General features: G+C 37.7%; 1 protein-coding gene across 5 annotated transcripts in view; it reads left to right on the top strand.

Annotated features, from left to right (window-relative positions):
* TBC1D30 (TBC1 domain family member 30) overlaps positions 1-23112 on the top strand; it is a 43472-nt gene that overhangs the window by 3124 nt on the left and 17236 nt on the right. For 3 of the 5 annotated variants that reach the window (XM_063309242.1, XM_063309243.1, XM_063309246.1), the window contains exons 2-5: positions 311-475; positions 18643-18704; positions 19180-19245; positions 20515-20640. In XM_063309242.1, the coding sequence (XP_063165312.1) occupies positions 311-475; positions 18643-18704; positions 19180-19245; positions 20515-20640 (419 nt within the window). Of the gene's footprint in view, positions 1-310; positions 476-13751; positions 13959-18642; positions 18705-19179; positions 19246-20514; positions 20641-23112 lie in introns of those variants that run through there. The other 2 variants (XM_063309245.1, XM_063309244.1) reach the window with 1 other exon arrangement.

Here is a 23112-nt window from a genome sequence, read left to right as displayed (position 1 = left end):
ATTGATTGCATTTTTTATTTTACTGTTTGAACAGTTGGTTCTAAATTCTAATACTGTATATTGTTTTAACACAAGAGTGATCCTAAATAATAATAAAATTGATACCTATCATTTTTATACAGTATTCTTTCTTAAGACTTCATAGTATATATTACTTTACAATCATGCTAAGAATTTCCCCAAGGGTATCTACAGTAGTTATGATAAGACCTTTTTGAAGAAAACTATGCTGATTATCAAAGAGGGAAATAGATTTTCAAGTTACAGATTGCAGCCTTTGGCCCTATTTTCTTTTTTCTTTTCTTGACAGATATTAGTGAATTGACAACTGTAATACGGGAGTTGAATTATAGAGTTTGTGTTCAGTCAGCAAAACTGCTTCGCCTTCTGAAACAAAAGGACAGACTTTTACATAAAGTGCAGAAGAACTGTGATATTGTAACAGCCTGTTTGCAGGCAGTTTCCCCCAAAAGGCGTAAGTACTATGTTAATCCAGAAATGTTATATTCCAAATATTATTATGCTGTTGCTACATTTTCAAAATGCTTTTTAGCACAAGGAAAAAAATATTTATTTCTATAAACATTCTGTATTAGTAATATGGATAAGAAAGTCATATTTTGAATTGAACTTTCTAAGGATTTATCATATAGGATTGCAGTATATTATTTGTAAAGAAACTGCTTTTCATGTAGTAGTATTTATTTTAGAGCTAAAAGCTGATTGTATAAAATATTTGCGGAGGACATTTATAGTTTTCAATTTGTATAATACAGACCTGCATTTTATATTGCGAGAGTTCAAGCTCCATGCAGAACATACTTTCCAGGGCGTAAATCCACTGAATGTCAATGTGATTTCAAGGAAAAAAGAATATAATCTGACTTTCAGTATTTAATTATCAATATATTTTACAGTGTAATACATAAATATTTATCTAGGAATATAAAATGGCAAAGCAATAACAAATTCATATACAGCAATATTGTTGAGCCATTTAACATCATAAACTGTTAAAAGCAACAAAGAAACCAAGCTATTAATTGCACATACCCTCATTTTTTCCCCTTAATACTTGAACATCAGATTTGGTGTCCAGTGAAAAGTTAAGATGACAAGGTTGCCATTATAATTCCTTAAACGTTATAAACATTTATAAACAATTTATTTGAAAATATCCCTGATCATGCTTACAAGTTCTGCTACAGCAGTGTTGTATATACAATGTCACACAGGTTATTCTCATAAATGTTTTAAAGCTAACTTTCTTTGTCTTGTATCTTTTTCATTAACATGCAGCATGGCAGTGTGCTATCCACAGGTACAGTACATGAACTAGCATGAACACCGCGCTAAAATGAACTGGTGCATGCAATTAACTCAATTAGCCATGTTAAAAGTAGACTTTTTAATGGTCTTCCAGTCCTGATCCTGAAGGGTGAGAGAAGAGAAGCTTCTCCTATTTGATTGAAGTAGCTGCTTAGAATTTGTACAGCATAATGCTAAAACATGGTTACTTGGAAATAAGAACCACAAAACCTTCCGTATTAACAAAAGGTTATTTCAAGAAAGCACGCATAGAACTGCAGGCTAAACCTCAGATAGTAGGAATATAAGTTTGTATAATACTTCAGAGATGTAGAGTAAGCATCGCTAGGCTTTTCTACTTTGGCAAAATAGTTACACTGCAAGTAAAAATCTATTAGCCTGGCAGTGGTACTTTTGCATGATTTCCTGTGCAGCATCAGTTCTGAAAATGTGCAGTATCAGTTCTGATAAATGTGTGCATACAATAGCAACTTTCTTACAAGCAGGAAATAAATTATGCAAGCAGAATTGACTTTCAGCTACATTTATAAACCCAAATCTTTGCTAATCTTTATAAACATGTATCACTCACTGTCAGCCCATGTGAAGCAGCAGGGCTGAGCCCAAAAGATAAAAGGTAGAAAGTCTCAACTCTCTTCTTCCTAAAGTCCCCTGAATTTTATCTATGATGGCCTTGCCTTCCTGCCCTGGTATGCAGCTTGGTAGTTATTGTTGCCACCACTTATCTTCTAGGGAGATACTTTTACTTGGTGTCCTGTTCCTTGACCTCAGCATGTGCATAGCTAAGGATCCCACAGCCTTTATCCTTACTGTCAAAGAACAGAGAAATAAAGATGATAGAAAGAATCTCCTATAGAATCAGGGGCATCGGCAGCAAGCCAAGATTTCCTCAAAATGATGAAATGTGAGCTACAACGTCACAACACAAGCGCTGTCTCATATGCTTGCATGTGACGTCAGAACACAAATACTAAAGGGCAAAGTTTACATTGAGATATTATGAACCCACTTTTTTAGTTCAGCATTGTCAAAAGAGAAGGTTGGCTAGTTTATTTAAACTTTCCTTTGTAGGCCATCGTCTGTGGGAGCATCAGCCTTCAAGAAGATAGGGTTAATCTATGTATGTTCTATCCATAGGCCCTAGAAAGAGAGTATCAACTATGTGAGATGGAGATAAACAAAATTATTATGCCTACACTCTTTATAACAAAGAACAATTGCTAAGGTAGTCTTCAGTTAACAATGGTAATTGGACCAGGAATTCTGTCATTAAGTAACGTCATAACACTTGATGTCATGTGACCACGCAAACTTACAGTGGCAGTTCCAGTTGCAGTCATTAGGCACGAAGTCACGTGATAGCCATTTGTGACCTCCTGCTAGCTTCCCCACTGACTTTGCTTGTTGGAAGCCAGCAGTGAAGGCTGCAGATGACAATCATGTGACTACAGGATGCTGCGACAAAATTGCAAGCCAGTTGCCAAGTGCCCAAATTGTGATCATGTGACCGCAGGGACGCTGTGACAGTCATAACTACAAGGACCAGTTGTAAGTCTCCTTGTTCAGTACCATCATAACTCGAAATGTTGCTGAACGAGTGGTCACTGAACGGGGACTCTGTGTGTTAGAATTTAAAATTGTGGTAGCAGAAATCACAGACTGGGTTCACACATCACAAAGTCATAATGTAACTCATTTGGTCTTGGTTCTGTTTGCCATATGAACCACAGATATGCAAAGTACTTCACTTAGAGAACAGAAATCAAACATGCATGTATAGACTGGGGAAGACCTGGCTTGTCAGTAATATCTGTGGAAAAAGACTTTGGAATAGTACTTGTTTGCTCTTGCTGATTCATATTCAGTTTGCAAAGTGGCTGCAAAAAAGGCATTTGCAATTGTAGTTGCATCAAGAGAAATATAGTTTCCAAATTACAGGATGTAATCATTCCATTTCATTCTATGTATGTGAGACCCTACCTCATATATTGCGTCCATCACACTTTCAGGAAGCACTCAGAGAATTTACAAATCCAGAGTAGGGCAACAAGAATGCACAAAGTTCTATAAGGAGAGAGTGGAGGATATATTTTTGCCTTGAGAAGATTGAAGGAGGATATGATAGTAGTCTTCAAGAACTATTCTGTCACACACCATAATAAAGGATGCTGAATAGTGGATTAAGTTAAAGGAAGGCAGGTTTCAACTGAATTTTGACAATAGTTTCACAATAGAACCTATGGCTCAGAAAGATGGCAGTCTTCCCTTCACTGGTATGTTCATTTGGAGATTAGACAGCCATCTATCTGGGGTATAGATAGATAGATAGAATAGTTTATTGGCCAAGTATGATTGGACATACAAGGAATTTGACTCCGGTGGAAGAGCTCTCAATATATTTACATAACATCTGGTTTCCTGCACTGAACAGGGTTTGGACTCGGTGTTCTCAAGAGCCCCTTCCACTTCTGTTTCAAGCGATATACTGTGTTTTTCATAGCCTTAAAAAGACTCTGGGATGATCTAATGCTAAAGAACTAGCCTCATGGATCAAGCATATTATTATTATAAAATACACCAGTTCATATTGCATATAAGTATGCAATTTGGACTGGTGTATTTTAGGCATAACTATCAGACTGCTAAATGTTATATTACAGTAGCATGTGCATTGTAGAATCAAAATGTAAATGGTGTAGTTGGCTTCTGTTTAAGGTGCCCTCCTAGTAGCTAGCAGCTCTGCAGGGGGAAGTACAGTAATTTCCTCAGCCTTTCATTTCATTTCATTCAATTTCATTCAGTCCTTTCTCCTAGTCAAGCCTCTTGACAAGGACCAAGAAACAAACAAAGAAACAAGAATTACAGACTTCCTTAAGTTGTGTTTAATGTCAGGATTACGGGTAAGATACAGAATCGTGGAAACAGTCATAGAATTTCCAGTCCCTGTTTATTAGTGAGTTCATTAAGGCAGAGTCTCTTTGAACAGTTGGAATCTCTTCTGGTCAGGCTTTATGCAGTCTGGACAGCTCATCCATTCACTAATGAACTCTTATCTCTTGTTTATGCCCAACATTTCTTCCATTACTTTCCCAGCCTTCCCAGAATTTCTCATACTACTGATGGCAGTGCCCTTTTATTGATTCAGCAGCTCTGATAGAAGAAGATTGTTTATGTATTTATTTCATTTGTACCCTGCTTTTCCTCCTGCCCTTCCATTTCATCTTCACAATTACCTTCTAATTTAGACCATCAGTTGGTGGCTGGCCAAAGTCAGCTAATAAACCAGCTGATTAATTGAACCCCATTTTATCCAAGCTTATAATTACTATTCTGTAATATTTTTTTCAATGGCAAATTCTGTTCAGGTCACCACCATAAATGGTCTCTGTCTATGGAAGAAACCAGTGTTACCAGGCTACTGCATTTGCTTGGAAATCAAGAGAAATAAGTTCTACTAGTAGTAAATATTTTTAGATAAAAGTATGTTTGTTTACAAGTCTTTTTAGCGAACAGTTCGAATGTTGATATTCAAATTTTATTTAAAATAGAAATTTGGAGAAACCACAAAACCTGTATTTTGTTTTCTGTTCTTTTTCATCTACAGTCAGCAATGTTTAGTTGATTTCTTTAATTTTTGTGGAGTTTGCAAAAAAGTTCCCAGAGAACTATGTTGTTATTTTATGTTTGCAAGCATTTCCTCTTCAGCAAAGGATCGTTACCTTGTCGTGGTGCTGGAGCTTGAGCACCTCAATGATGCCATGAGCTAAACCGTGAAGGGCCACCCAAGACGGGAAGGTCATGACAGAGAGGTCAGACTAAATGCGATCCCTGGGGAAGGTAATGGCAACCCACCTCAGTATTCTTGCCGTGAAAACTAAATGGATCAGTACAACCAGAGATATGTCGGTATACCATCGGAAGATGAGACCCCCAGGTCGGAAGATGGTCAAAATGCTACTGGGGAGGAACAGAGGATGAGCTCAACTAGCCCCAGACGTGATGACGCAGCTAGCTCAAAGCCGAAAGGACAGCTAGCGGCCGACGGTGCTGGTGGTGAACGGCGAATCCGATGTTCTAAGGATCAACACACCATCGGAACCTGGAATGTAAGATCTATGAGCCAGGGCAAATTGGATGTGGTTATTGGTGAGATGTCAAGATTAAAGATAGACATTCTGGGCATCAGTGAACTGAAATGGACTGGAATGGGCCACTTCACATCAAATGACCACCAGATCTACTACTGCGGACAAGAGGACCACAGAAGAAATGGAGTAGCCTTCATAATTAATAGTAAAGTGGCTAAAGCAGTGCTTGGATACAACCCAAAAAATGACAGAATGATCTCAATTCGAATTCAGGGCAAGCCATCTAACATCACAGTGATCCAAATATACGCCCCAACCACAAATGCTGAAGAAGCTGAAGTAGAGCGGTTCTATGAGGATCTGCAGCACCTACTGGACAACACGCCTAAAAGAGATGTTATTTTCATCACAGGAGACTGGAATGCTAAGGTGGGCAGTCAAATGACACCTCGAATTACAGGTAAGTATGGCCTGGGAGAACAAAACGAAGCAGGACACAGGCTGATAGAATTTTGCCAAGACAATTCACTCTGCATAACAAACACTCTCTTCCAACAACCTAAGAGACGGCTTTATACATGGACTTCACCAGATGGACAACACCGAAATCAGATTGATTACATCCTTTGCAGCCAAAGGTGGCGGAGATCTGTACAGTCGGTAAAAACAAGGCCTGGAGCTGACTGTAGTTCAGATCACGAACTTCTTATTGCACAATTTAGGATCAGACTAAAGAGATTAGGGAAGACCCACAGATCAGCTAGATATGAGCTCACTAATATTCCTAAGGAATATGCAGTGGAGGTGAAGAATAGATTTAAGGGACTGGACTTAGTAGATAGGGTCCCGGAAGAACTATGGACAGAAGTTGGCAGCATTGTTCAGGAGGCGGCAACAAAATACATCCCAAAGAAAGAGAAAACCAAGAAGGCAAAATGGCTGTCTGCTGAGACACTAGAAGTAGCCCAAGAAAGAAGGAAAGCAAAAGGCAACAGTGATAGGGGGAGATATGCCCAATTAAATGCAAAATTCCAGAGGTTAGCCAGAAGAGATAAGGAATTATTTTTAAACAAGCAATGCGTGGAAGTGGAAGAAGAGAATAGAATAGGAAGGACAAGAGACCTCTTCCAGAAAATTAGAAACATTGGAGGTAAATTCCAGGCAAAAATGGGTATGATCAAAAACAAAGATGGCAAGGACCTAACAGAAGAAGAAGAGATCAAGAAAAGGTGGCAAGAATATACAGAAAACCTGTATAGGAAGGATAACAATATTGGGGATAGCTTTGACGGTGTGGTCGGTGAGCTAGAGCCAGACATCCTGAAGAGTGAGGTTGAGTGGGCCTTAAGAAGCATTGCTAATAACAAGGCAACAGGAGACGACGGCATCCCAGCTGAACTGTTCAAAATCTTGCAAGATGATGCTGTCAAGGTAATGCATGCTATATGCCAGCAAATTTGGAAAACACAAGAATGGCCATCAGACTGGAAAAAATCAACTTATATCCCCATACCAAAAAAGGGAAACACTAAAGAATGTTCAAACTATCGAACAGTGGCACTCATTTCACATGCCAGTAAGGTAATGCTCAAGATCCTGCAAGGTAGACTTCAGCAGTTCATGGAGCGAGAATTGCCAGATGTACAAGCTGGGTTTAGAAAAGGCAGAGGAACTAGGGACCAAATTGCCAATATCCGCTGGATAATGGAAAAAGCCAGGGAGTTTCAGAAAAACATCTATTTCTGTTTTATTGACTATTCTAAAGCCTTTGACTGTGTGGACCATAACAAATTGTGGCAAGTTCTTAGTGGTATGGGGATACCAAGTCATCTTGTATGCCTCCTGAAGAATCTGTATAACGACCAAGTAGCAACAGTAAGAACAGACCACGGAACAACAGACTGGTTTAAGATTGGGAAAGGAGTACGGCAGGGCTGTATACTCTCACCCTACCTATTCAACTTGTATGCAGAACACATCATGCGACAAGCTGGCCTTGAGGAATCCAAGGCTGGAGTTAAAATCTCTGGAAGAAACATTAACAATCTCAGATATGCAGATGATACCACCTTGATGGCTGAAAGTGAAGAGGAACTGAGGAGCCTTATGATGAAGGTGAAAGAAGAAAGTGCAAAAGCTGGTTTGCAGCTAAACCTCAAAAAAACCAAGATTATGGCAACCAGCTTGATTGATAACTGGCAAATAGAGGGAGAAAATGTAGAAGCAGTGAAAGACTTTGTATTCCTAGGTGCAAAGATTACTGCAGATGCTGACTGCAGTCAGGAAATCAGAAGACGCTTAATCCTTGGAAGAAGAGCAATGACAAATCTCGATAAAATAGTTAAGAGCAGAGACATCACACTGACAACAAAGGCCCGCATAGTTAAAGCAATGGTGTTCCCTGTAGTAACATATGGCTGCGAGAGCTGGACCATAAGGAAGGCTGAGCGAAGGAAGATCGATGCTTTTGAACTGTGGTGTTGGAGGAAAATTCTGAGAGTGCCTTGGACTGCAAGAAGATCCAACCAGTCCATCCTCCAGGAAATAAAGCCAGACTGCTCACTTGAGGGAATGATATTAAAGGCAAAACTGAAATACTTTGGCCACATAATGAGAAGACAGGACACCCTGGAGAAGATGCTGATGCTAGGGAGAGTGGAAGGCAAAAGGAAGAGGGGCCGACCAAGGGCAAGATGGATGGATGATATTCTAGAGGTGACGGACTCGTCCCTGGGGGAGCTGGGGGTGTTGACAACCGACAGGAAGCTCTGGCGTGGGCTGGTCCATGAAGTCACGAAGAGTCGGAAGCGACTAAACGAATAAACAACAACAAAAGCATTTCCTATTGAACAATATTGTTAGCATAACAGTGGAGTTGAAAAGCTGAGAAGCAAAGAATGCTGGTAATACTTACAACTTTTATCCTTCATCTTTTTCCTCAAGTGGGAGCTCCAGAAATCCATTCAGGCTATTGCAGCAGTCTTGTTCTCATCTCAAATCTATTTACATACAACTTATCTCATGCTAGGGACGCGATGGCACTGCGGGTTAAACCGCTGAGCTGCTGAGCTTGCCGATCGGAAGGTCGGTGGTTCGAATCCGCATGACAGGGTGAGCTCCCGTTGCTAGTCCCAGCTCCTGCCAACCTAGCAGTTTGAAAACATGCAAATGTGAGTAGATTAATAGGTACCGCTTTGGCAGGCAGGTAATGGCATTTCGTGTAGTCATGCCGGCCACATGACCACGGAAGTGTCTACGGACAAATGCTGGCTCTTCGGCTTTGAAATGGAGATGAGCACCGCCCCCTAGAGTCGGACATGACTGGACTTAATGTCAAGGGAAACCTTTACCTTTACCTATCTCATACTAAGAAAACAACTGGCATACTGTACTTACAAGGGTGGGAAATAAAGTTTCAGGAATAAATGTGGGTGTCCATAGCTGAACATAGCTGCTGTACAAGGACAATTGTATACCAGTGAGGTGCTTGGGAAAATACAAATATATTTCCAAGTTAGCAGCAAATAAAAAGCTGGCAGACAGCACATTATACAAGGACACATCCTTCTTTGTGCTGTATGTAAATTATTTAATGTAAATGCAATATCATTGTCTCTGAAGCATGAGGAACGTGCTGAAATAAACAATAATAAACTAGAAGACATTATTGCTGATGCATGGTGAATAATTGATAAAGCCAAAGAATAGTATAAGGAAGTAAATATGTACTTTATTGATTGTGAAAAGGACTTCGATTGTATCAGTTGTGTGAAATTGTGGAATATACTTAGAAAAATGGGAATCCCAGAACATCTCATTATCCTTGTGTGAAACCTATATACCGGTCAGGAAGCCACAGTCTGGATGGAACATGGCAAAACAGACTGATTCCAGGTTGGCAAAGGAGTGAGACAAACATATGAACTGTCTCTTTATTTATTCAACCTATATGCTAAGTATATATTGAAGGAAGCTGTATTGGAAGTAGGTGAGCATGATTTTAAAACTAGAAGAAGAAACTCATACACTATGCTGATTACATTTCTCTGATAGCTGAAAATGCGAAGGCTATGCAAGCTGTAGTAATGACAGTCAAGGAGCACAGTGAGAAAATGGAACTATGGTTAAATATAAAGAAGACGAAACTAAAGAGGTACAACAAACAGCCTTAGAATTAACAATTAAGATATTGAAGCGGTAGATAGCTTTTGCCTTTTAGGATTGACTATCAGTAGTAAAAGAACCAGCAGTTAAGGATTATACCACAGACTAGCATTTGGAAAAGTAGCAATGAAGGTTTTGGAAAATATATTCAGATACTGGGATGTGTCTATACCTAAAAGATAATCATGAGAACAAAAGTTGGACTTTGAAGAAGTGGGATAAAAAGACTATTAACACTTTTGGATGTTGGTGCTGGAGAAGACTCCTGAGATTATCGTGGACAGACAAGAAAACAAACAATGGATCATTGAACAAATCAGATTTCTCATGAGAGATACAAAGGACCAGGCTCAAATTTCATACTTTGGAGAGATTATGCAAATATGAAATTCTCTTGAGAAGGCTATAATGCTGGGAAAGGTAGAAAGAAAGAGAAGAAGAAACTGACCAGCAGCAAGGTAGATGGACTCAATTATAGCACTGATCTGAAGACTTGAAAGGAGTAGGTTGGGGACAGATTGTCTTGGAGACTATATGGTGATTAAGAGACAACATCACTTTGACGGTAATAATCATCAATCATGACTTCTGTGAATAATACACTGAATGCTTATTTCAGAAAATTGCAGACTTCTTAGTGAAACAAAAGCAGTGTCTTTACTGTGAAGATATAGAGCACAAGGAAAGCTGTTAGCATCAGCATATACTGATATATGCTGCAACTTTAAACTGCAACTTATAGAGCTTCCTGAGTTTTGCGAAATGCTGATCTAATTTAGCAGACCCACAGTAAAAAAATGTATCCTAGTACAGTTGAAATTACCGTGTCTTCATAGACCTATCCATGCAGATTTTTTTAGCAACAGCAGTGGTTTGTGATTGCTTTGTGCCATTTCTTACAGCCCTGAGATTCTTGGGGGATCTCCTTTCTAAGTAAAATCCAGGCCTGATCCTCTTAGGTTATGAGCCTAGACAAGATCAGTTTGGAGGAGCCATCTACTGAAGCCAGCAATAGTTAACAACATGGCTATTTGACACCTGTATAGCTGCTCTCTATATAATACAATCCTACAAGTCCTCATTGTCCTATACTTTAGAATTAGCATTGATAACTACTCCTCTGCTAACAGTAAGAGACATATTTGAGTGTATATATGTGTTATATTTGCTTTGACATGAAACTTGTTGCATTATGGAGTGGAAATCAGTCATATTATTACATAGTATTGTACTTTCCTCCTTTGTCTCTGCTGTGTTCTTAAGGTCTGCCAAAGGAGCTTGTGTCATGTGTGAAAGTTCTATATGGGGTATACAACTTGGTTGTTAAAGAATTGGAGTAAACTTTGGTGATGCCATCTTGATTGCAAAATGGTTTTCTCTCAGAGTTGGTACTGATGTTGGCTTAACGGTGGATGTCAGTTTAAGATTTTGATTTTATTGAATGCAGTTAAGTGCATTTGAGTTAATTTGTATTTCCCTTGTTTTACCCATTCTGTTCTATTGCAAAATTTAGGATATTTGGGAGGTAGACATACTTTGTACCAATGCATCTTATTTAAGAATGTCAATACTAACACAGAAACAGGGCTTACAATATTGCAGATCTTTTGTCCATTGATTCAGTATGGTCTTAAACTGACTGGTTTTGCTCAGTTCTACCTTAATACACTAATGATGTAATTTGCAAACTTTGTCACTGGATCATGCCTCTTTGTCATGGTGTTGAATTCACCTTAAGGTTTCTTGGGGTCATCTTGTTTCCTATTTTGTAAATAGTTTACAAATGTGAAGTTCTTAATACTTAAGACTAAGTCTGGTAGTACAGAGCAATTCAAGGATAAAGATGTGGTGAATTCTTGAGCTATTGCTATTGATACATTGAAAAATAATCTGAGTTTACCTAGAAGGTTTATCTTTTGTAGACATTCTGCAGCACTTTCTTTTGTTAGACCTGGCTGTTATATATCTTTGCATTTGACAGAGCTGTTGGGACTGATTCAGTTGGTCAGCAAGATTTTAAAATGCAGTTAGTAATCAACTGCTGAGTATAATTATCTGAAAAAAAAACATGGGATCATCATTAGGACATGATACACATTGCAAATGTGTTAAAGTTATATGCAAAGAAGGGCAGTGATGTTCTATCTTACATACAGTTTCTTTTCTTTCCTGGGAGGGGTGCCTTCAGACTGATGGCTCCTTACTCTGTTATTCCAAAGAATTTTTTTTTTCCCCTGTGACAGAGAAGACAGTGGAAGAAGTAGCTAGGAAAAAAAGTAAATGGGAAAACACAAATTACATCTGGGAGTAATTGGCACGCTCAGTAGACATTTATTTGTTTATAATTTCAATTTCTGTGGCAGCCTACTCACACATGACTGTTGTTTTAAGAATTGGTCAAACAAATTTCCTTTATTGAAAAGGTTCCACACTCCCTCCCCTCCCAAATTGTGGTGTCTTTAGCTAAACAAACACTACACCAACTGTTGATGGACATATATGTTCAGAAGTACAATTTTACCCAAAATGTCCAAGCTGTTTCCTTTCATCAAGGTAACTTCTAAATCTGATTTACATGTAACTGTTGCCATTGTATTCTTAACAAAACAGTGTTTTATTATTGCATCGATGGCAATTTTCAGCATACATTGAGCAGCTTCCTGTACAACTCTGCTTGCAACCTCAAATGTTTTGAACATTTATAGTGTTTTTAAGGAACATTTTGAATAGTGTCCATGTTAATATATGAATTGGGTTTAGACTATGAATGAAGAGAAAAGCGTCTTGGAGTTGTGAGTTTAACTGCCAATTTGTGCAAGTACCAGAGCTGACTTGTATCTGGAAGTAATCACAATTGGAAGCAACATAGTTCTTTTTAAAATTTCCATAACTTGTATTTAGTATATTGGGTTTTATACACAAACACAGGCAATTACAGTTCAATTGCTTCACAAAGGTGGAACTGTAACATACTTTTTATGATGCAGTCCTTGTGGATGATTGGTATCATACCAAAGGATTTAAGGTTGAATTTTTATACATCAGATGCAGGAATTGATGATTTGTAAGTTTTCTAGGCTTCACTGATAGTTTGAAATACGCAAATAGGTTGCAATTTGCAACTTGACATAATAGGGATCATACCAGCAATAGACAGGATAAAATAGTTATGGAGGTCCCCTAGTTTATCTTTAGTTACTTCCAAGTATGAAAACTTGGAAAACTTTTTTGGGGGTAGTAAATAAACTACCTCTATATGTAATTCTTACTTCTTCAATATGTAATTCTTCTTACATATAAACATATCAAGTTGATATGCAAAGCACGTGATATGTTGCATAAATAATATAATAATGCAGATAGATTTTTGATGAAATATAAATCACCATTTTCTCCTAAACCCTTAAAGAAAAAGGATGCATGGAGAGGGTTTTTTGTTTTACTTTTCTGCAGATTTGGCTTATAACTAAATAACGTATTTCAGCCTCTCTCTAAATATTGATATTGCCGCCTACTAAAATATTAGTCTGAAATCCAAGCCCGTTCCCTCCCCCACCCCGTCTGTATTAAAGGGTGTTACCTCCCGCACATAAAAGAATGCGCGAATGATGGTTATGGCAGTAGAGGCGGATTTCCGATTGTAATGGTGGTAGTTTTCTGCAAATGTATTTTTATTGTTAATGGACAGCAAGCCGGGAGAGCTCCTCCAGACGGCAGTTGCGTTTTCTGCTGTTGGTGCCAGGTCTTGAAATTGTAGCGTTGCTGTTGACATTTACGTCGAGCCAGTTTATTTTTAACTCAAGCTCCGCTTGCTGACAGGTGGCGGCGGCGAAGGAAGCGCTGCCTGGCTTTTCTGTCAGTGATGCTGTGATGGTGGGCGGGAGCGGCCCTTTTTCTCCCTCTTTGCCGGGTTGCGCCGCGCCCCGACTCGCTTTCCTCTCCTCTGCACTGCAGAGGTCCCTCCAGCTAAGAGGCAGCCCGCCGCCTCCCCAAAGCCGCGCTCTCGCTGCTTTAATTCTCTCCGCCCTCAGCCGCCGGCTCCCCCCGCCGCCATCGCTTCTCATCCCCGAGCTCGAGCCTTGCTGAATTAGAAACGCCGAAGGCCCGGATTACGTCACTAGTCGCGGGTGCCGGCTGCACCTGAGGGAAGCTGGCGCGACCGCTGGCCCCGGAAAACAAGTGACGGTGCGCTTGGCTCCTGCTTGTGGTCCCCCATGAGGCAAGACAGACTGACGAGCTCCCTGAGGCGAGGGGGAAGGTGTTTAAAGCGGCAAAGCACCGGCGGCGGTGGCGTGAGCACCATCCTGAGCAACGTCTTGAAGAAGAGGAGCTGCATATCCCGAACTGCGCCTCGCCTTCTGTGCACCTTGGAGCCGGGTAAGGGCTGCCGCAGGCCGTCTGGGCCGCGCTCTCCCGTTTTCCTGTCTTTGTCGGAGAAGGGGCGCTTCCTTGGCCGCCGGGGGCATGTTTGGCTCTCTCCAAGGTTTAACCGCGTCAAGATGTAATTGCCTATGCTCATCCCAGGGCGGAGGGGACTATTGCGGACGGAGGAAGGGAAAAGCCCGGAGTCACCCTCGCTGCACTTTCAGCAGCTCCCCGGTGATCGGCCAGGCCGAAGTGGGGTGAATTGCTTCGGAACGCTGCGCGTGCTTGGCCAGGGAAGCGCTGATGGTGGTGGAGGAGCAGCAGCGTCTTGATGGTCGCTGCAGCCTTAAGCAGCGGAAAGGGCAGTTTATTGCGCCTCGGACAGGGAGCGGCGACCGATTTCCAGAAATGGCGGCGGGGCTATCAATATGTATTCTCTGAGTCACTCCGAGGATAACATTCAGTATTAAAACGCAACATACAATATTGCCTAGTATGGGACATTAAAATTTCCTTCCAGCAAAGGAGAATAAAAAAACACTAGCAGCATAAAATATAAAAGAATACAACTTTTGAGAGTTCAGATTCTCCCTTTAATTGGCAGTTGTTATGGATAAAGAAAATCTTTAATGCAGAAAATAAATGAATAAAAATGAAGGTTCTAGGCAAGACTCTTCATGGAGGCTTTCAAAAAACAAGTACTTGGAGAGGTCTTCTGTCTAGCAGCCACTTGACAAGCATCAGTAAGGCCTTGACCATAGGATTTGAGCTTTAGATTGGCTAATGTTACTCACTTCCATAATGGTGCAATTGCAGTTTCACACCCCAGACAGTACCTAAATACTTGGTTATAACAACTTACCTATTCCTTGTAGGAGGTTTTTCATCTTGGCTCAAATTGGTGGACTATCCACTATGATGACAATAGGTAGATATACTAGTATCCCATATTATAAGTGCACTTTTGTGTGTTCAGACACGGAGGTTGAGTTAGTAACTCATGCACTGTTAAAAACCTGCATCACTCTTGGCTTCTGGTACTCAGAAAGACTATTAACTTTTCTGACAACAGATTTCTGACCAAGAGGTTACAGACTTCCTTCCACAAGATCAAACATGGGCAATCACAAAAAAAAGTTGCCAAGTTCTTACAATAGCTGTAGCTTGTGGAAGTCAGTTGGTACCTTCTTTTCATTATTAGGCCTGGCTTGTTGTATACTTTTAAGTTTTGTATTTGTGTTTTATGTGCATAACCATAAATAAAACAAAATAAAGCATCAGTGTAAATAGAGCCTAATTTGCAATTTAAACACAGGAAAGACTTATGGCCGTACAATATTTTAGGAAACAGATTTTTATAATAAGAATAAATGCACATTTGGAAAGTAGCTTAGATATACAAGGTCATTCAAGAACCTTTGGCACATAGCTGTTGGAAAAAATGTTCATACATTAAATCATCAGAAAACAAACCCATTGTCTTGCTGAAAATATTTGTGGAAAGTAGAAAGCATGGAAAACAAAATTTTATTGTGAACTGTCCAGAGTCCCTCCTTGTGGGGGAAATGGGTGGTGATAAATTTGATAAATAAAAATAAATAAGATGCAAACTCATGCACCAAATACAAGCAACCTGAGTAATAGCCTCATTGTAGTGTACTACTCTAGAGATACTGTTTTCATATTCAGCTTTCTTTTATTATACTTTATTGAAGGATTGATAGGTTTGAGTTAGTTTGTTTTCTTGGATCTAGTTGAATACATAGTCTATTTACAAATCAAGTTGGTAATTAAAAGGATATCATTGATCTATGAATTTATTTGTATATCTTTTCATTTGCTAACAGTGATCTTGTAATAGTACATAGCTCCATAGTGGCAAAACTTGTAACCAATTAGATTGTTACCTATCTTTAATCTAGACTAATCTAATCTAATCTGAATATCTTGGCAAAATAACTGCTTACAACATTCCTGATCAGATTTTATTGCATGTAGCAATTGTTAAAATATTTTGAAAAAATTAAGACATTAAGGATGTAAAATTATAGCAAGAATCACAGACACTATTAACTACTTTGATATGCTGCAAATCTTTCAAATAAACATACTAATAACAGTTGAACTCTAACCATAAATTTTCTAAATCTCTCTGATGGAAATTATGAAGATGGGGACATCTGATACTGTGAACACAAATGCCCAAAAATTGGTTTGAGTGGTAATCAAAACATCTTAAATTTAATACATTTATTATGAAGTACAGTTTAAATGGGCAGGTTATATTGTGACTAATTGTTGTTAACTCTTATTATAAGACAGTTATATTAAGGTGCTGGCCTAGAAACTAGGAGGCAGTTCTAGGCCTCTCAGGCATGAAAGCTGGCTGGGTGACTTTGGTACAGGCACTCTAACCCAACCCACTTCACAGGGTTGTTCGCTATATTGAATTGACTAATTTTTTTTTTAAGGTGGGATAAAAATCTAATAATTTTATATGGAGTGTCAGATGACATTTCAGCACCACTGGCTTGGACAGCGACATTCTATAACGGAGAGCTCTTCCTTAGTTAATATGCAGTATCAAATGTGCTATGATAAAGGCAATCTCCTTCAAGTCAAGTTTAACTCCTAGTGACCTGATAGACTATTCATATCTATACCTTTGCAGCTATTTGTATTAATTTATATACAGTGGTATAATTGACTACTGTTCTGTAAAAACTTAATATTTCTATATGTGGGTGTAATTTGAAATAGGGATATGTACAAAAATAGAAAACATGAAACAAAACACATTACATTCCAGAAGTTCTGTCAGTTAGCTTTGGACTGCTATGTTTTGGCAGAAACAAAGCCTGAAACATTGTAAGAGAAGAGCCTATGATGACAAAAAAATCAGGAGTCTAGTAGCACCTTTTCCAATTAACAGATGCTATTAAAAGGGTATGCCTTTTAATAAAGTTTGAAATGGTTTCAGATATTTCAGCTATGGAAAACAACGGGATGCAGAAGAAGGCTCAAGGGCTGCAAAAATCTGGACGATCACCAGACAAAAGCAAAGAGATATAGTATAATATTGTATTATTACATCGTAAATTTTATAGGGACATTAGGTAAATCTACATTTTGCCCCTAATAGATAATTCCCTGGGAATCAAGATAATTTTTACATGAACCATCTTCTTCAGGTTCTAAAACAATACATTATGTGTGCAGTAGCCAAATTTTATGTTGCTGCAATGAAAGTAAGACAAAACTGGCTAAAGAATTAATTACCCTTGTTTTAAATACTGCTTTTAAATTGAAATATCGTAATTAATAGATTGTTAGGAGATATACTGTATATTTTTTATTTTTTTATTTTATACTTATTAAAGTTTTAGATTCACGCTACCTGGGTAACAAATGTATCAATATGATAATAGAGGAGTGAATGCTGTATTTGTCATGAGTACTGATGGCGAGCAGGAGGGGGCCTCTATCCAGGGGGGAAAATGCATGCGTAGTACTGAGGAATTAAGCAGCCATTCAAAGAGACACAGATCAGACCCGCCTTAACTTTTGGGGTTTATCTGTCTGGGTTTTCCCACGCTTCTTCAGTTTGTTAGGATTCTGTCTTATGTAGCAGTAATAAACACTAGAGACCTGCTCCTCATCTCAGCGTGATTCCTGACTGTTAGGACAGTATTATTATGTGATCTATTTTATTAAAGTTCATAGTATATTATTGTATCTCTTTGTTTCACTCTGTTTTGTCCTTTTAAATTTTGCTGGTCATTGACTGAAGAAATATTATGAGTCCCACCTGAGGCACGAAGCCAGCTGGGTACCTTGGGCCAGTCACTCTCTCTCAGCCCTAGCAAGGGCAAACCATTTCTGAAAAATCTTGCCAAAAGAACTGCAGGGAGTTGTCCAGTTAGTCATCAATAGTCAATACTGACTCAAAGGCACAAAAAATGATAATAACTTGTCAGAATGACATCGGTCATCAAAATGAATCCCCCATTTCTCAGTATTTGTACCTTTCAAAATCTACCATTTGGGATATAAAGGAGCGGGACTCATAGAAGTCTATTTGCTTAAACATTGGATGTTGCTCAAAATACAGCTGTAGGGAACCATGGCACAAATATATGCAACTTTTGTTCCTATCAAAAGATTAAAATGTGATGATGTTGGGTTTTGTTATTCTTAAATAACTAGGTTCCAATTGGTTGAAAAAGTCAAAATATCCTTCCTATATACACATCAGATCTCCTCTCTGCTTAGTCAAGTGACATGAGCTTTCAGGAATGTAATAGCTGTTTCCTGACTTTCTTTTGTTGATTGAGATCTGTTTATGAAATAGGGGGAAAACTCTGTTGACTCTTTCATATTTTACTGCATGTGTAAGTATTGTGTGTACACAGGAAGAGAACATCGTATCCCTATTTTAAACATTTTAAAACTTATTCTCCAGATTTGTTTCTAGTTCAGAATATTACTTGCTCGAAGTAGAGTAGCATAATAATAATAATAATAATTCACTTTGAAAAGTTACATTATTTTTGTACACTAATATTGATATTTTAGGGTATGTTATCTCTGCATTAATTTTGCATATTGGGTTTATATTATGCTATCCAATCCATAAATGCAGTTTCAATCCACAAATGAGTATACTGGTAATTAGTTTTCTATTTTTATTGCATAGGGGTGGACACAAAGTTGAAGTTTACACTTGAGCCATCATTAGGTCAGAATGGTTTTCAACAGGTAACTGATTTTTATTCATTGGAAAAAGTTGTCCTACAACAAAGCTTCTTAATAGTTAAAGTAAAAGCATTTATTAAATAATAAGTTTAAATAATTGTCCAAGTATGTAGAAAAAAAATAATTTAAAAACAGCATTAATTAATTAAAGCTGGATGTATTTTATTATCCAAAAGAGCTTAGCTGCTACTGCATTTGTTCCACTTTTATTTTGATTTTTTTTTTCTTTTTCAGTGGGAATTAATTCTTTCAACAGCAAAGAGGCTCAAAGTATTAAAGTCAATTGTATATTTTTGCAATTCCTATATAAATGAATAATTACACAGCATTTTCTTCTTCTCTGTTTTGCAAATGTATTTAAGTATTTTGTGGCCAAATAGTTTATGATAAATATTCCATCTCTAATATTAAAATATTGTATGTAGAATTGTGTTTCCAACTTGGAATAATATAACACTGTCTGGGTGGTTGCTTTTAGTGGCATGATGCTCTCAAAGCAGTGGCTAGGCTGTCAACAGGAATTCCAAAAGAGTGGAGAAGAAAGGTAAGTAAAACTCCATCCTTCATAAAATGCATAGTGATCAGCATTATGTGAAGCTCTGGACTGGAGATAAACAGCTGCTGTTTACCCCAGCAGTGAAAACTTACATGTATTTAATGCTACATGCTAGGCACCAGTAGAAGTTTCTAATTAAGCAAAATCCTTCTTGGAAAAGTAGTGGAATTATGAATAACGAAAAGACTAGAAAAGGGGTTTTCCTTATGTTGAAGCAATAGAAAGATAATTAAGAAGTTCAGCAGACACATTACTATTGTATTATCTCTACTTGGAAATGTACAAGTACTAAAATAATCACCTGCTAATATATTTCATAAACTTATAAATTTCCCTATGAACAGATATTTCCTAGCTATGAAGCTAGCTGTTTCCTCTTTGAAAAGCATAATTAAAGCTTACTTTAATTTAGCACATAGTTTTTTGTTATGTATATCTTCTATAATTCTAAACTGTATCGTGTAAAAATAAACAGAGTAAAGAAGTAGATATAGAAAACAATACCACTTAAAAAGTTACAGGTAGCATTTTTCTGTGTAGGACATTGTGGCCATTCACATACTTAGGCTTTGCTGGTACAAATGTTATTCCTATGGGGGAAAGTCACAGATCATTATCAGGTGGTTAGTTAATCAGACTATCCAGATTCCGAAGAGTCCCTGAAATGCATGAATATTTCTTCACAATACAAGTTTCTGATAGCGGTCTGTGGAATTCTGAATGCCTGCCTAATATAGGAAGACTGATAAATATCTTTTTTGTTTATGGGTGGGTAGGTTTCCTTTTTCTTTTTTGTCTTCCATGTTATATTTGTCTTATCTCCCCCTGAATTCTGTCTACCTATGAAAAATGGATTTAGATTTAAATAGTAGCGATGATTAAATTGCAGTAAAAAAGAAGACACATGCTCGAATGGCATAAGCTGACAGCTGAATTTCAAACTTTCGAACTATACTATTTGTTAACGTTACTGAAAATGCTACACAGAAATCTGTTTGGGAAAGAGACTTGTCTACTATGAATATGGTACCATATGTTACATGTAAGTGAGCTGTTTTTCAGGATTCCTGGTCATGTGCTGATGGCACACAGTGCATTTTGCCTCCTTAATTCTAGCATAAGCAAGTGAACAAGTTTTTGTTTCTATGCTATATACAATTGAGGACAACATATTAAATATGCAGAATATTTTTGCACAGATGTAAAATGCAACCCATTTAAAGTAGAGCTTAGATTGTTTTTGGTATATCTTTGAAGGTTTGGCTCACCTTGGCAGATCACTATTTAAAGAGTATAGCAATTGACTGGGATAAAACCATGCGTTTCACTTTCAATGACCGAAGTAATCCTGATGATGATTCCATGGGTATTCAGATTGTAAAGGTATTTAAAAGCTTATTAATTTGCTAACTAAATTCTTTACATTCATAACATAATAAAAGAAGAAAGCATATCTGCTTATGTGCTGAGTGTTCCATATATTACAGTAATCAGTAAGGAAATTGTGATTTCTCACTGTTGTCTCAGGTTGATCACAGTGTCCCAGCTTGATTTCCTCTTCTGTGTGGTTCAGCTTCCTTTATTTTTGTACTGCTAGTAGCACATTTAATTTTTCATTTTATACTGGTTTTGTAGGATAATGTCCATAACAAACGAATAATTATAATAGCAAAAAAAATAAAGCAGTAAACATGATAATCAATAATAGGATTACAGTATTATTTCCAGAGTGGATTCAACTCTTACAAAATTTATTAAGGAAACTTCCAAAGTAATAAAAATTCTCTTAATGCCCAGACAAATAAAAAGGAGCTGGATAAAGGAGAAATATCTCTTCTCTCATTGCTAATGTCTCCCATTAACAACTTACATTTCTGAGCTATCTGAAGGGCTAAATCTTTTCTTTTTGGTTCCAAAGATCCAGCCTATCTCCACAATTTTGGGAGAATCTCTCCTCATGGTTTTCTTGGCTGAAAAAGCTTCTGACTCAAACTCAGAGTTAGGCAGCCTGTTTCTGAATCTTGTCTTCCTGTTCTGCATCATTAGCTGGGAAAAAATAGCAGCTCCAATGCATTATTTACTAGGCAAATAGCATAGGGGAAAAGTAATCCATTCTCCCTTAATATTCTGGAAACTCAAATATTGGCCAGTATAGCTAGTTGTTTTATTTTTTTTATAAGAATGTTATTAAGTTTACAGCAAAGTTAAAAAAACTACAAAAAAGCAAAAAACTACAAAAAAGGGGGGGGAAGTGAGAAAACAGAAAATGAAAAAAGATTTTTAAACAGATTACATAGCAAGGTGACTTCTGACTTTCAACAACAAGAATACACAACAATTTCCATAATTCCGTACTCTATATCTAACCAAGATCACATTATTTCTATCAGTCAATTCATTAGCACATTATAAAAATCATTAAACACAATTGCTCCTTTCCCTTACATATATATAAAAATAAATAAACAGATATATAAATCTCAAAATCAACTTCCCCCCAAAAAACATTTAAGTGTTTGCTTCCTACCACTATTTCTGACCAGTATAGTAAAAATCAAATTATGAAAGCATTTAAATTCTTTACTTTTATACTTAATAATGCTATAACAATCTTAACCCTATTAAACCTAAAATCAAACAGCTATTAATATATCTTATAAAACTCAAAAAATCAAACGAACTTTAAAAGCAATAGAATAAATCTTAATCCAAATAATTAACAAAAAATGGAATCATATAAGCCTTAATATCAACCCAAATACATGTTCTTAATTCTTTATTCCACATCGAGATATACCAGAGCATTTACTTGTCTCCCTGTTACACACAGGGCATTTTTCATTAAAAAAAAAATTAAACAGCCCAACTTCCCCCCTTAGGAACTCAGACTTCACAGCAGGAAACCTCCCACAGAACAGAACCATTTCTTTCCCAAAACATTTGCTCAGCAAAACATGCTTGTCAGCATGTCGAGCTGTCTTAACCCCTTCAACACCAAAGTGTATTCATTGCCTGGCATTTCATCAGAGACTCCAATCTCGCTGTCAGTAAAGACATCTTGATTAAATTCTTCCTCTTCCTCCAGAACATCCTCAGCCAGTTGACACATTTTAAAACTGATACTTTCTGCAATGTCCTGAATATCTTGCAGAATAACTTGAAAGGTATCATGAAAAATCTGTTTGAGTTCACAACAAAGCTCAGAATGAAACTCTGAGAAAATCTCCTTAAGCTCTTCCATGTTTCAGGCAGTAGATTATGGATCCTCCTAGATACTTGGCTACTGCAGGTAGGAGCTAATGGGTCAATGAAAGGCTTCTGAGAGTAATTGACGAAAGGGAAAGTATGCTAACCAGGAGCTGTGGCTCCCAAGGAAAGTGAACTGAAAACTGAAGACTCAAAATGGCAGATTCAATGTGCAGGAAAATGTTAAATCCTTCAAATTAAATATAAAAATAATAGCGGGGAGATAATTATTTATTCTCAATCCTCCTTAATATTTAAATGGGTAATAAGCCAAAGTTTAAAAAAAAGATTTTAAAATTAATTCAGAAATAACGATAAGCACCAAGGAAGTCCATTTCTTGCTATAGAGAGCCTCTCTTGAGGTACAGAAACTTAAAGAAAAAATAAATTTGGTGATTTAGAAATGGGGTGGCTCGACTTGGTGTCCCTATAAGGCTACAGTGCGGTCTGGAAATTATGGCATCCCCAGCTCCCATAATCTCTTACTGGATTAACGCTAACACTGTTCGCGATCCTCAGGCTATGAGGTGACATTACGGAGTGCAAATGGGATGATTCCAAGCATTTTCTGTCCATGAAAATGCTCTAGGGCATCAGGAAAAGCCTGTC

This window comes from Candoia aspera, chromosome 7, assembly GCF_035149785.1.
Source record: "Candoia aspera isolate rCanAsp1 chromosome 7, rCanAsp1.hap2, whole genome shotgun sequence".
Lineage (NCBI taxonomy): Eukaryota > Metazoa > Chordata > Lepidosauria > Squamata > Boidae > Candoia > Candoia aspera.
The sequence above is the reverse complement of the archived record's forward strand: the minus strand, read 5'-3'. Positions and strand labels throughout refer to the sequence as shown.